Below are 15145 nucleotides of genomic sequence, written 5' to 3'. Positions count from 1 at the left end.
AAAGAAGGACTAGGGGAGACATGATAGCAGTGTTCCAATATTTCAGGGGTTGCCACAAAGAAGAGGGAGTCAAGCTATTCTCCAAAGCACCTGAGGGTAGAAGAATGGGTGGAAACTAATCAAGGAGAGAAGCAACTTAGATCTGAGGAGAAATTTCCTGACAGTTAGAACAATTAATCAGTGGAACGGCTTTCCTCCAGAAGTTGTGAATGCCCCAACACTGGAAGTCTTTAAGAAGATGTTGGATAGCCATTTGTCTGAAACGGTGTAGGGTTTCCTGCCTAGGCAGGGGGTTGGACTAGAAGACCTCCAAGGTCCCTTCCAACTCTGTTATTGTATTGTATTATGTTAGTGATGCTCATCTGACCTTCCTAATATGAGGTTTGCCTATATGGTACTCATTTAGGCTACCCTTTCTATCTGTGATGAAGTGTGTACAGTGGTGAGTTCCTTACTGGTTTACTACCAGTAAGAAACCCACCACTGAGAGGGCGTTTTAGGGGCACACTGCTTGCTTCACTCGTGCATGCACGCACCGTGCATTGCTGCGCATGTGCATTTGACTGAAAACTGTTGTGCGCATGCACAGACACATGTTGGCGACTGCAGAAGAAACCAGGGAACCGGTTCGGGGGCATGGCAGGCCTGGGTTGCAGCCAGTTCCAGCAACCCAGGCTGCCATACCACTAGCAGTTCAACCGAACCGGTCCAAACCAGTAGGAACCCATCATTGAGTGTGTCCCTGGAAAAGCAGTGGAGGGGAGTCTTGGCAGCACAGAGCTTTCCTACCGAAGAGTCAATATATAGCAATAGCAAAAGCATTTAAACCTATACACTGTCCCATATCACTTTACAACACTCTCTGGGCAGTTTACAATGTAAGCATTTTTTTTTTTTTGCATATTGCCCCAAACAATCTGGCGCCTCCTTTTCCGACCTTGGAAGGATGGAAGATTAAGTCAACCTTGAGCCCTGTCAGGATCAAACTCCAGGCTGTGGACAGAGTTTGCCTATTATACTGTGCTTTGATCCACCATTCCACCCAAAAGCCCAAATTAAGGGACTGTGCAGACCCAAACTGAATGAGGAGGGAGGAAGAGCCACACTCTTTAATCTCTCAGGATATATCTAATAGGGTTGAAGGTTATGGCTTTAGTTTGGCAAGATTCTGTCCATTGGGTATAAGCAAATAAAGATAGAACTCGATTGGATTTTGCTGTGTCATCACTGAGTTTGGGCTTACCTAACACTATATAATCCAATGAGAGCAAGTGCTGCATTGCTAGTACAAGCTGTGGCCTTGAACCCTGGAAACACAGATACTACAGCTTGAATGGACTGGTCATCTCTCATGATTTACTCTAAGCTTCTCATTTTAAATGAAACTGAAATGTCAGCTCCCATGAAGGAAGAAAGGAAAAAAACCTGTTTGTTGTAGCGCTGATTCTTGGGTAAAAAGGTCATCCGTATGTGTTCCTTGGCCCAATTTTCAGACAAAACAACCTGTTCCATAAACTACTGTAATCTATTGCAGTGCAGTTCAACTTGGATTTGCTTTGACCCCTCTTTTTTCTGTTAAGTAGGGTATAGACGAAGGCCCTGAAGGCCTGAAACTCATCAGCGACATCATCCGAGAGAAACTGAAGATAGATATGAGTGTGCTCATGGGTGCCAACATTGCCAATGAAGTGGCAAATGAAATGTTCTGTGAAACTACCATCGGTAATTGACTCATAAATTATTGGTCTTTCATGCCAGGGAAATGAATCCACAACTAGCAGATGGAGTCAGCCAGCTTCTTTTTATAAACCTTCATATCTTGGATAATAGTCGTAGATTTTTACCAGCCAAGGCTTCGTGTTCTCTTATTCTTTGTATGCTATTGCAGCATTTCTCACACACTCCCTGTTCATCTTTTAAATTTGCATCCTGATTTTTTGCTCAGAAAGCCCAAGATAGTGGGCTTTACCTAGATACTAGGTAAAATTCATGGCTGAATGGTCCCAAGTAATATCCGGCACTCTTAAATTAACCGTTGTTTGCTTAAACCTTAGTTTATTCAACCAATTTTTGACGAATGGGAGGCACAGAATCAAAAACTGAATAGCTTGTTTATGAAGCCAGTCAGTATATTGTAGGCATGCAGCTAGTCCATACTGCAGATCCAGATTTTCCTCATGGTCCCTTTGTTTGCAATGGCACACTAAATTGTTTTAATCTACTCTCCCACCATACAGCAACTACTGTAAAAACCAATCTCTTTTATTTTCTTCTAGGACAGTGATGACCTTTTTGTCATTGCATGCCAAAAGTGCGCACTTGTGGGTGCACCCACGCCCATAATGCAATGCGTGCAACACCCCCACTCACACACCAAACACGCATACACATGTGACACACACACCTCTGTGTATGCCCTGCCACCGCGCATGTGCCCCGCCCCACCCATTTTTTGTTTCCAGATTGGTGCAGGAGGCTTTCCAGGCCCAAACTGGGGCACCGGGGGGTGCTTGTGCGGCCCCAAAATGCAATGACAGCCCCCCCCACATGCACTCCACCCCGCCATGCATGTGCACACGTGTCCCCTGCATAGGTTTTATATTAATATTTCATTACAGTTCAGTTGACTTTGCCATTTTACTGTTAAGAATATAATGTAGTCTTATTTTTTTCTCAGAAAGTCTATTTCTATTTCATATTTATTTCACTGTCTTTTGACCAAGTTGGAATATTTCACTTGATAGCTAATTTTCACAGGAAAATTGTCTATTTTAAACATTTTCTGAATGTTTTTGACACATACAGACATTTAAACGAAAAATCATAGAGGAAATAATTCTATCCAGTCAAATGCTTTCTTCTATTGTCAGTTAAAATTCTAACGCCTGTGCTTCTTTTCTTAGGTTCTAAAAATGCTAAAAATGGGAAGATCTTAAAAGAATTAATGCAAACATCAAATTTCAGAATTACTGTGGTGGATGACTGTGACACCGTGGAACTTTGTGGGGCCTTAAAGGTTTGTTATTCCAAGGAAGTAGTTATGTTCATATGATATACCAGGGGTGTCAAACTTGATTTCATTGAGAGCCACATCAGGGTTGTGTTTGACCTCAGTAGGCCGGGTTGGGAATGGCCAGGGTGGGCGTGGCCAGGTCAACGTCACTTGTGTCAAGAGCGCCTGTGGTGGCCCGAGATTGCAACCCTCTGCCAGCGAAAACAGAGCTCAGGAGAGCCACATGTGACTCTCATGAGCTCCTTTTTCGCTGGCAGAGGCACAGAAGACCTGTCCTTCGCTGTTTCCAGGGCAACCCCACAGGCCACATCTAAGCACAGTTGTTAAGTTAGTAACACAGTTGTTAAGTGAATCTGGCTTCCCCACTGAGTTTGCTTGTCAGAAGGTCACAAAAGATGATCACATGATCCCAGGACAGTATAACTATCATAAATACATGCCAGTTGCCAAGTGGCTGAATTTTGATTACGTGACCATGATGCTGCTGCAGCGGTCGTAAATGTGAAAAGTGGTCATGTCACTTTTTTTCAGTGCTGTTGTAACGAAACAATTTGCCTCCTTGCAGCAAACAGCCTGGTCAGCTTCAGCACAGCCTGATTTAGCACGAGCAGCTGATTGGCAGTTGGATCTGCCTCCCAGATAAGTGGAAGTGGCAGCAAGGCCCGCTGCCCTGAAACGGGCAAAAAATGGGATGCCGAAAATGGGGCAGGTGGAGGCAGCAACCATGATTGACTGGACAATGGGTGGCAGCGATCCCTGCAGCCAGGAACAGCTGATAGGTGGTATTCCAGGAGACAGATCTAATTGCTAATTAGCTGCTTGTGCTAGATCAGGCTGTGCTGAAGCTGACCAGGCTGTTTGTTGTTGGCTGCAAATTGCTGGGAGGCAGTCTCCAAAGGATGGTAGCCGATAGGTGGGCAGGACTTCGGCAACATTTGCTGTATAAGGCTCACTTACAGACATTTCCATCCACTTTGGGGGGGGGGAGTATGTCTTATACACCAAACAATACGGTATATAAATAATCTGATTTATTTTGCTGACTACAAATTTAATGTCAAAAGCATTTGTTTATTTTAGAATATTTTTATTATTTTTCAAAAAAATCCATTATTTTTATGTTTTATATATGTCTGAAACAGAATTATTACTACATAAGAGCCATATATTTTTAGCACTAATTACAGTTACTAAGTAGAACATTTTAAGCTGTAGTTTGTTCAGCCACAGTTTCAGTTTTTGCTAGCTGGGTTTGTTATGTATTAAATTATAAAACATAATTAAAATCTGGATTAGCTGGGCAGCCTGGTAGATGGTATCAAAGTGGTAGTTATGGGTCTTGTGTGGGAGAACCCAAGATTTGAAGGATTCTTGGTGCTCTCTGAGCTTGCTTGTTTTCTTGCAGACGTTCCATTACCTAACTAGGTAATGTCATCAATGCTAGTAAGGAGTGGGGTTTGCTCTTAGTTATTAGAACCCAAGATTATCTGATGTTTTAAACCGAAGACTTCTTTTTTTCCTTCTTCTTTGTCATTTTTTCCATTGGCTGTTAGAACATTGTGGCTGTTGGAGCTGGTTTCTGTGATGGGCTGGGCTTTGGGGACAACACCAAGGCAGCTGTGATTCGCCTGGGCCTGATGGAAATGATTGCCTTTGCTAAAATCTTCTGCAAGGGCACAATCTCTATAAATACATTTCTGGAAAGCTGTGGAGTTGCAGATTTGATTACCACATGCTATGGGGGACGTAACAGGAAGGTGGCCGAAGCATTTGCACGTGGTGGAAAAGTAAGGGCATGTTTTGCTATACCCCTGCATGAGGAAGAGAAGTTGGCTGCACTTTTAAGATAAATCTAAATAGCCTAGTAGAGCACAATTTATGGGAAGTGGCCAGAGATGCTGCTGGCTGAGGGGGGGGGGGGTTCAACATGCTTTTGAAGTTGATTTGACATGTCTGATAATATCCTGCATATATTACTACAACTCTCATGTCTGTAACCTTTAACTGGACAAAATAGTACATCATGGGACAAAATATTTTCAACCAAGGTACCTCAAGTGGGCTAACTTACAGAAAGCATCCAAAATCTGGGAGCCATGATTTCCATGGAATTGACATTTTGGCAAATTTTATAAACCATTTAATGACCTAAGATGATCATAAAGCATTTTATGACCTAATAAAAATCATAAACCATTTCCTATGCTCAATGCCTGATGTTTGACTGGGCTATAGTTCAACATGAGCTACTTTCAAGGCAGATATATTTGTGAATATCTCCCTGAATTTTTAAGGATATGAATTTTTAATTAAGAAGTTTTCAAGTACAGGTAACCTCCATAGTCCTGTGTTTTCTTGAAAGTCAGCCCTTATAATTAAAAAAAATAAACCCTCATCTTTATGTTTGAATTGAGACTGCTTTCCCACATTGTAAACACGGGGAGAATGCATCGCCTCTTAAGCAGATTCCCCATTATTCACTTTACTGCATCTCCTAGAGTTATCCAATTATCACTGAATTCATATTTCAAAAATGAAGATGGCCTTTATGTTGTTTTCAATGAAGATTGAATACTGTTAAAAGTCACAGTAGGTCCCTTAGAGTAAATCAATTTTGTGAACCCAGCCAACTGGTTCATTCAATGGTTAAGGTGTGAATGCAAGTTTAGCGCCACATGTAGCTTAGCTCTAAATTATAATACATTTCATAATTTTAAAACTATTAAGCTCAAGTAAGTTTAGAAATTGCTCCAAAATCCTGCTTATTTAGTTGTATTGGAAAATACAAAAACAGGATAAAGGGTGCCATTTTATTGCTTGAGCTTTAAGACTTGTTCATCAGCTTATATAGAATTTAATGCCATTTCCCTTTGTTCTAAAACAAGCAATTCATACTTTGCCTATTTTAGACAATTGAACAGTTGGAAAAAGAAATGTTGAATGGACAGAAGCTACAAGGACCTCAAACATCAGCTGAAGTCTATAAGATCCTGAAACAGAAGAATATGCTTGACAAGTAAGTAGTTTGTTTTTAGATACTAAATACACCCATGGGTCATTCAGAATATTTCAATTATAATCCCGTTTTTTTGTTCTAAAATTCACTAATCTAAATCTAAAATTTCCAGTGACTTGAGACTACAACTCAAGCTAATTCAACTGTTTTCCTGTCACCCTTATTGGTATAGCTATTTAGTTGTAGCACGTCCAAGTATTATACACAATAATACAGCAATCATATTTGTACATCTATGTAAACAAAAAATCCAAAGCTACTCACAAAGAGGACTTTTCTCACCATGCTAATTTTTCATTCTTTTTTTTAAGTAGTGGGAAATTATATACAGATATTTAATTCCATATTTGTAGTATAAAACAATTACTTTCAAAAGATGGAACATATCTTTTTAATGTTTATGTTTAATGTTTTCATTTGGTTTCCATTTCCATGTGATTACATCATGATCTACTGCGGGTACATTGATAATTAAAGTTGGTCCACAGGAAGGAACTTAGGATGTCAATCTTCTTAGATGACCATTGTCCTTCACAATTGATATTTAATTGATATTTTAAACTGATTATAGCAATTTGTAAACAAAAAGTTTCTGATTTATACAATTTGCACCTTTCATTTTCAACCAAACTGCTATTCACTATCCATGAAAAATTAAATATACAAATCTCAAGTTCAAATTTCTCAAGTTATCTAACAATCTAGTACAAACTAGATTGTTAGATAGATAACTTGGGGAATTTGATCTTGAGATTCCAAACTCGATTGCTAGATACCGTAGATAACTTGGAAAACACGGATTGACTGCTTCCTCCTAAAGATTTTTTCATGCTTGCAACCAATTACCTATCCAACCATCTATGGCAGCTCCCAATGTTTTTATTCTAAGGATTTCCTCTTAGACAGTTCTGTGACACTATACACTTTAGGGCAGTCTTTCTCAACTGTAACAACTTTAAGACATCTGGGCTTCAATTCCTAGAATTCTGGCGGGAGAATTCTGGGAATCAAGTCTAGACATCTTAAAGTTGCTAAGTTTGAGAAACACTATTTTAGGGGTAATTAAGCAGCTGTTCCAAATCACAAGACAACGATGGGGTTTTGGTTCTCACTCATTATGAATGAAGTGATAGCTTTATTATGTCTAATTGGAGGACCTTCTAGGTGCAATCTATGGCAACGATTCTGCATGCTTAAGAGCTATGAAATAACAGAAATCCAATAGTTAAACCTGCTGTATTCTATTATAGCAGGCTAAGAGTAAAACTGTGCTTCGCTATTCAGCGATAGTAAATGTGACTCTCTTTAATAAGGCTTCAATTATGTAGCTCTCCTAATCTAAATATTCTGTAGCGTTTTATCATGAGACAAGTTCCATTATCAGTTCTAAGATCAAGACTGACATGCGAAAATAATCTTTATTACAGACACTTCCACAGTATTGAAAAATCTGAAAGCTAAGGGCATCAAAGCTAATCTGAGCAGTTGACCGTGATCTTGTACATTTAGGCTAGCAAAAATAACCTACTGTTTTCCTCATAATGCTTCTCTTTGTGTTCCTGTTGCTTTACAAAAAGCAATTTTATCTTCTTTTTTTTGGTTGATGTTCAAAGGCCATTATCAATCAGATTTATGTGTTAAGCATGCAGGAAACTGACTGTACTTATGCTACACTTATTCAAGAGTGTATGGGACACAGATAAATGATCTAAGTGCCTGATGGCCTCCAGATATGTTGGATTATGAGGGTTATACATAGGTCAGAGTAGAACACTGTTCTACAAAAATAAGTGTAACAAAATGCTAGTTAAAAGAAGATTGGTAGTTAAAAATTACCTCACTGATACCGATCCTTGTGTACACATCAATGATTATACAGGGCATGAAACAACATACTGATTGAAGATTTACCTTCAACTGCATTTCTCCTAGGTTTCCACTATTCACAAATATCTACCTAATCTGCTACCAAGGAAAATCAATCAAAGAGTTCATCACTTGCCTGCAAAAGCATCCGGAACATATGTAAGATCCAATCCTGTAACTCACCAGTATAGTCTGTCTCGACTCAAGATTTGTCTGCCTGACATGGAGAATAAAGCCAGCAAGCAAGGTGTCTGTCAACTTGACAATGGAGAATTAAAGCAAGCGCACAACATGCAAAAAAAAAAAAAAAGCCCTGGTATTAACTTCATTGTGGTCTTAAGGGAAATTACTCTGTATTCCTTTTGAGTAACCATCTGCACCAAGTGTGAAGACAAGCGCATTTCGGCATTGACTTCAGGAAATTATAAAAGACTATGAAGTGGGAATGTCATTTTCATCACTCATGTTCCATACAAAGCCTGAGCGCTCTGCCAGTGAAAATGGGCTCCTGAGCTCCGTTTTCGGCTTTGACGACTTCCTACAACACTCTGCCAGGGAAAATAGAGTTTGGGAGGAACCTCCCGAGCTCCATTTTCACTGGCAGAGGCACTGCAGGCCAGTCCTTTGCTGTTTACAGAGCAGCCCTGTGGGCCAGATCTAAGTACCCTGCGGGGCAGATCCAGCCCTTGAGTATGACACCCCTAGTTTATATCATGCCTTTTTTCTTCAAATTTCTCTTTGTCTACCTCTTACCTCATTTTTTTTCTTTCATACACATTGTTTAACTTTTCTACATTAATATAACCCCCAAAGACTCTTCCAAATTCTGCTGACAATATAAATCTCCGAAGGAAAATGATACATCATACTAAGAGGCAACAAGGTTTACAACATTTTTAATTTGGCTAAATTCCAATGAGGTTATTTAAAATATTATTCTGGATCATACAATTTTGATATGTCATTTATCATTCTACAGTATTTTTTGAAAGCAGCTGTGAGCATCTTCCATATTTTCTCAGTTGATAAACAAATGCATAAATAAGAGAAAACATTAACACTTTTTAGAAATAAATTTCTTTAATGGATACAACAATGCGCCTATGATGAACAGTATGCGAAAAGAACCTTCCACAAATTTAACATATGCAATGGAAATATTTTGAACATCAAATAATTAACCAGCTTTTAAATTAACTCACAAATAAATAGAAAATAATTCTGTATTTACATCTTGTAGCAAATATTAATTTCAATAAACTGAAACAAGTTCAATTTGAGAAATGAAAATTACACATGTAAAAATTAACATTTATATTTCAGAGCATCAAACGACACACACGTACAAAGTGATCTGACACATCCCCCCCCCCTGAAATTCAGGGAAATTAAAGAACATCAATAATATTATATTTTATAAACATGGGTTTCATCATATAAAAGCAAAATTTCTGAATTGGTGAATTACTTCTTTGTTTTCCCAAACATATAATTACAATAGCATGAAATACTGAATTAAGGTTAAATTTAAGTTTGTTAAATTGAGTCCTTCCCATCGAAGTGGTACCTATTTATCTACTCACATTTGCATGCTTTTGAAATATTAGGTAGGCAGGAGCTGGGGTAAGTAATGGGAGTACACCCTTTCACACGGCGCTCAGGTCTGGAACCCGGGCCGCCAGATTTCCAGCTGACAAGCTCAGTGTCTTTAACTGCTAAGAACCTCAAATAATCAAATATTCAGTGTAATTATTAGTTTTAAAATTCTAAGCATCCTGAAAGATTTGATGTGGTTGAAGCCAAAGTAGGCATTATTAAAAAGATATTCAACTTATATAAACTAATGCCTTCACTTTTTTTCCTAAAAAAAAAGAAAAGAAGCCATCTTTTATGCCTTAGACACAGCACTGGTTTCCAAATGATCTCAGACCTGGTGACACACTATGGCAGGGTTTTGAAAATTGTGTTTCATGACACTCAAGCATTCTGTGACCAACCTGAAGGGGTTCTATGAGAAACCAAGAAGGGGAGGGGGGAAATTCACTTTTACTTTTTGATCAGAAATTTAGTTTTTTTTTTAAAAAAAAAACACTACAGGTTATCTTTGACTTAAACTGTTCATTAAAGATAGTTCAAACTTATATCGGCCAGGGAAAAAGTTCTTTATCACTTGTAAATTTGCCCTATCGACCATCATGCCATCCATTCAATCACATGATTGCAATTCGGGTGCTTGAAAACCAGCTCACATTTAAGACTGGAGTATCTTGTGGTCATATGACTGCAATTCATAACCTTTTTTTTTTTTTTTTTTTTTTGCATCCACTGGAAAAGCCAGATTCCTTGAAGGATGATTTGTTTAATGCCTATGGTAAAAATGTTCATAAATTTGGATCCAGATGCGTGATTCAATTTATGACTGCCACAACTTACAATGGAAATTCTCCAGTTCCAATTGTGATTATAAATTGAAGACTAACTGTAACATTCTGCAGCTGAAAATGTTTGAAAACCCTTGTATTTAAAGAAAACTGTTTAAAAGCAGGACTGTTAACTGAGATAGTATCAACATTTATTTTCTGCACTGATTAAAGACTGTATGAAGGCTCATTGGTTTGCTGGAGTATTTCCTACTAACACTGGAAAGGGATTTAACTTTGCAATTGGATCATTAACTGCTATCATGTTCTCGCTCATACAAAGAATCTCAAATTAAAGCAACCACATGTTTGTATCATACAATGTATTGATATACCCATGTTTACATACAAGAGTAAAACAGTCAAAATCTCTTTAAACGTTGTGTGCTGTCACATCATACTTTCTTCTTCTAGCCATTTCTCAAAGGATTAACAAGAATCCAGCAACAAATTAATCATTTCTCAATCAAGAATGCCATGGTATTATTTTCATAACATTTCATCAACATAAGATATAAATACTTACAAAACAAAACAAAAACCCTACTGCAGTGCAATTTTTTTTTTATTTCAAGACAGACAGGGAAAAAACGTTCAAGTATTTAAAACATCCTTACAAGATGCCATTTAAGTTTTACATTGCGCATATAAAAATAGTTTGTCTCCCTTATTTTTATAGATCTGTTTCACACTAATATTTTGAGCTGTATAACTATTTGGATTAGAAAATGAACTCCTATTCCTCATTCCACATTTCTCAAACCTAATATTTTATTGCTATTCTCATGACTTCCATCCCACCCTCCTTTTCCTTTATTTAAGGCTAATGCAGGGTGTGTAATATAAGCAAATTCTGTCACACATTCTTCATTCAGCCTTTGCATGTTGTGGAGGAGCGGTCCCCAACCTTTCTGGCAGCTCCATTTGTGCAAGCAGTGGGCACATGTGACTACTGCTCCCACAAGTGGAGCTTCGCACATGAGCACCTGCTGCTTGTGCAAGTGGAGCTACACATGTGCGCACACTTGGCCGCTGCTTGTGCGGCCTGGTTCTGAATCTGCTGTGTCCCAATAGTGGGCTGCAGGCCAGGTGGTTGGGAACCCCTGTTCTGGAGAGAAGCCACTTAATTTTCACCATTTTCTTTCTAAAAATAAAGACTACTGTAGAAAAAATGTTATCCAACAGGCACTATTATAGATTTTCCTTTCGGAGCAAACTATACTCTGGTTTGAGGAAAAGAGTTCTTAGGATGGACTCCTACCTAAGATTCTTATCTAGTCCCATGGTCTAGCCTGCTTCTACTGGAACATTTCACAAGAAGCTTTAGGAGCATTCCTAGGCACCCTCTCTATTAGTCACAGCTTTCGGTGAATATGAATCACCATTAAGACATTTGCCTTCCCAATCTGAAAACAGCATCAACCAATTAAAGAGAACACCACAACTTGGCCCTTGAACATTTTTCAGACTCCAAAGAAATGGATTATAAAAGTTATTCACTAAATTTTTATATAATGTGCAGTTTTCTGTGACACAGTAATTAATCTGTGCCCTGTAAACAGTATATGTAAATTCCAATAGAAGAGAATATAGGTAATCAGGGTTGGGTTGTGGAGTCCTTGGTGCTCTCTGTGCTTGGTTGTTTCTTTGCAGTTGTTTCATTACCTGATTAGGTACCATCATCTGTGTTAGTGAGTGTGGGGTTTGCTCCTTGTTTACACACAATTTATGTGTACAAATAGTAACAGCTACTATGTAGGACAGACAGGTAGCAGAGCACATCCATGAATATCAACTAGCAGGCAGGAAGACATTGATGAAAACTCCTCAATCTCACAAACATGGACAAACTCAACCATGGTTTCAACTGGGAAACTCTTGAGCATCTTAGACCAATCTAAACCCAAAAGACTGGAGAATTCCTGGATGCTTGGCATTTAGACACAGCAGACATCCATCAACAACCACATAAAGATAAGACACATTTTACACATTCAAGAGACAATAAAAAAAGCTAAAATGGCAGTTGGTCTTACCTGAACTGTATGTTTCAGAGAAGGTGTGGGAGGAGTAACAGATAGGTATTAACCAAGCCCCTTTGACCTGGAGTCTGAGGATAATCTTTTGAAGCCACGCCTCTGATCCTCCTCTTGCTCTCCCAGATTAACCGATGGTCGTAGCATAGCCCTTGAAGGAAAGACCTACAGAACAACAGCGCAAGCACATATCCTTCCTATTGACCCTGAATGACCACTGAGCTAACTCAGGCCCCTGGCGCCCTAAGTACCACCAATATGCGGACGATACACAGTTGTATCTGTCCGCCCCGTGCCAACTCAATGAAGCGGTGGATGTGATGAACCGGGGCCTTGAGGCTGTTAAAGACTGGATGAGAGCTAACAAACTGGTGCTCAACCCGGAAAAGACCGAGTGGCTGTTGTGTTTTCCTCCCAAAAATTCGGCTACCGTTCCATCAATCAGGCTGGGGGGGCAAAATTTATACCCCTCAGACAGGGTCCGCAACTTGGGAGTCCTCCTGGATCCACAGCTGAGTTTTGATCACCATTTGTCGGCTGTGACCAGGGGGGCATTTACCCAGGTTCGCCTGGTGCGCCAGTTGCGGCCCTACCTGAACCGGGAGGCTCTCACAACAGTCACTCGAGCCCTTGTGATCTCTAGGCTGGAATACTGCAATGTGCTCTACATGGGGCGCCCTTGAAGAGCATACCGCGACTTCAGCTAGTTCAGAACGCGGCCGCGCGAGTGATCATGGCGCACCACGGTTCGCCCATATAACACCGATCCTCCGTGAGCTGCGCTGGCTACCTGTTGATCGTCGGGTGCACTTCAAGGTCTTACTTACCACCTATAAGCGCTCCATGGTAGTGGATCTGGCTATCTGAGAGACCGCCCTCCTGCCAATTACCTCCCTGCGTCCCATCAGATCGCACAGGGTAGGCCTCCTCCGAATTCCATCCGCCAGTCAGTGCCGACTGGCAACTACGCGGAGGAGAGCCTTCTCAGTTGCAGCTCCGACGCTATGGAACAACCTCCCCGTGGAGATCCGTACCCTCACCACAGTCCAGGCCTTCCGCACAGCCCTCAAGATCTGGCTATCCCGTCAGGCCTGGGGATAGGATTTATTCTCACCCCGCCCGAATGTTGAGTGATTGTTGTGTTTTTATGGTTAATTTTTTTACTCACGTTTTTTCTTTTTTCTTTTAAGTCTTGTCTTGCACTCCCTTCCCCCATTGTTGTAAGCCGCCCTGAGTCCCCTCAGGGAAAAGGGCGGCATATAAATGTTCAATAAAGTAAAGTAAAAGTAAAGTAAACAACGGGGAGAAGTGACTCTTCCCACACCTTCTCTGAAACATACAGTTCAGGTAAGACCAACTGCCAGTTTCCAGAGTGAGGTGTGGGAGGAGTAACAGATGGGACATACCAAAGCTAGATGTCCTAGGGAGGGATCAATAGGCCTGAGCCCCTTGAGAGTCTAGGACTCCCTGCAGAACCCTCCTACCAAAGGCTGCCTCCACAGAGGCGTAGGCATCTAGACGGTAATGTCTAATGAATGGTGAAGGAGACGCCCAGGCGGCGGCCCAGCAGATCTCCTCTATCGGAGCCTGGGTGGCCCACTCCACTTCTCGTGGAGTGCGCTGTGATGCGCTCTGGAATATGAATTCCCCATGCCTTGTAGGCCTGTGAAATGGCCGCCCTGATCCACCTGCTGATGGTGGCCGGGGAAACCTTAGCGCCTCTGGTGGAAGGTTGATATGACACGAAGAGGGCTTCTGAACGCCTAAAGGGGGCCATGCGCTTAAGGTAAATGAGCAAGGCTCTTCTGATATCCAACCTGTGCCAAGATCTTTCCCTATCCCCTGGAGGGCTGCGGACAGAAGTCCGGCAGAACTATCTCTAGAGCACTGTGGAAGGGGGAATTGACCTTGGGTATGAACGCGGGGTCCAATCTGAGGATTACCCGGTTCTCTAGGAATGTGCAGAGGTCCGCTCTGCTGGAGAGAGCGTTGATCTCAGAAACTCTCCTGGCCGAGATGATGGCGACCAGGAAGACGACCTTAAGGGTCAGAAATTGAAGGGAAACTTCCCTCAAGGGTTCCGTCAAAGCCTGGAGGACCGTAGGTAGGTCCCAGGAAGGGAATCGATGGACTGCTGGGGGTTTCAGAGTCACTGCTCCCTTGAGGAAGCGCCTGAGGACCAGATGTTGGGATAAGAATGGTGGAAAGGGCCGAGATCTGTCTCCTAAGAGTGCTGGGGGCGAGGCCCTTCTCCAAACCTTCCTGCAGGAAGTCCAGGCACGAGGTACCGAGGCTGAGGCAGGTTGAATGTCCCTTGCTTTACACCAGTCAGCAAAAGCCACCCAGATGCGTTGTAAGCAGCCCCCTCTGACACGAGCCTCCTCAGAACCCCGGGAATGAGGGGGAAGGCGGTGGAAGGAAATGCGTAAAGTAGACCTGGTGGCCATCTGCAGCGGAGGGCGTCCCAGTTCCATGGCTCCTCTGGAGGGGAACTTCGCTACAAGTTCGGCAGCTGGGCGTTGGAGTTGCGAAGAGATCCACCGTTGGTTGTCCGAACCTTTCGCAGATCCGCGTAAGATGCTGGGATGGAGCTGCCACTCTCCGTTGTCGACTGTCTCCCTGCTGAGCCAATCCGCTTGCTGGTCTCCGTCCCAGAGATGTGTTCTGCTCTGATGGAGATGTCTCTCTGCCCAGTTGCCTAACCGGAGGGCCTCGTCGCGAAGGGCCTTGGATGTGAGTGCCCCCTTGCCTGTTCAGTGGGCTTTGGCTGCACGTTGTCCGTCAGGACCAGGAT

The 15145-nt window shown here is 41.5% G+C and overlaps 1 protein-coding gene across 1 annotated transcript in view; it reads left to right on the top strand.

Annotated features, from left to right (window-relative positions):
• Window positions 1-8311, top strand: part of LOC116507572 (glycerol-3-phosphate dehydrogenase 1-like protein) — a 29744-nt gene extending 21433 nt beyond the window's left edge. Inside the window, exons 4-8 of the mRNA XM_032215800.1 lie at window positions 1584-1722; window positions 2904-3016; window positions 4567-4800; window positions 5923-6029; window positions 7962-8311. Of these exons, the coding sequence (XP_032071691.1) occupies window positions 1584-1722; window positions 2904-3016; window positions 4567-4800; window positions 5923-6029; window positions 7962-8058 (690 nt within the window). The 3' untranslated portion in view covers window positions 8059-8311. The remainder of the gene's footprint in view (window positions 1-1583; window positions 1723-2903; window positions 3017-4566; window positions 4801-5922; window positions 6030-7961) is intronic.
• Window positions 8312-15145: the final 6834 nt, after the last annotated feature.

This window comes from Thamnophis elegans, chromosome 1, assembly GCF_009769535.1.
Source record: "Thamnophis elegans isolate rThaEle1 chromosome 1, rThaEle1.pri, whole genome shotgun sequence".
In the NCBI taxonomy this organism is placed as follows: Eukaryota; Metazoa; Chordata; class Lepidosauria; order Squamata; family Colubridae; genus Thamnophis; species Thamnophis elegans.
The sequence above is the reverse complement of the archived record's forward strand: the minus strand, read 5'-3'. Positions and strand labels throughout refer to the sequence as shown.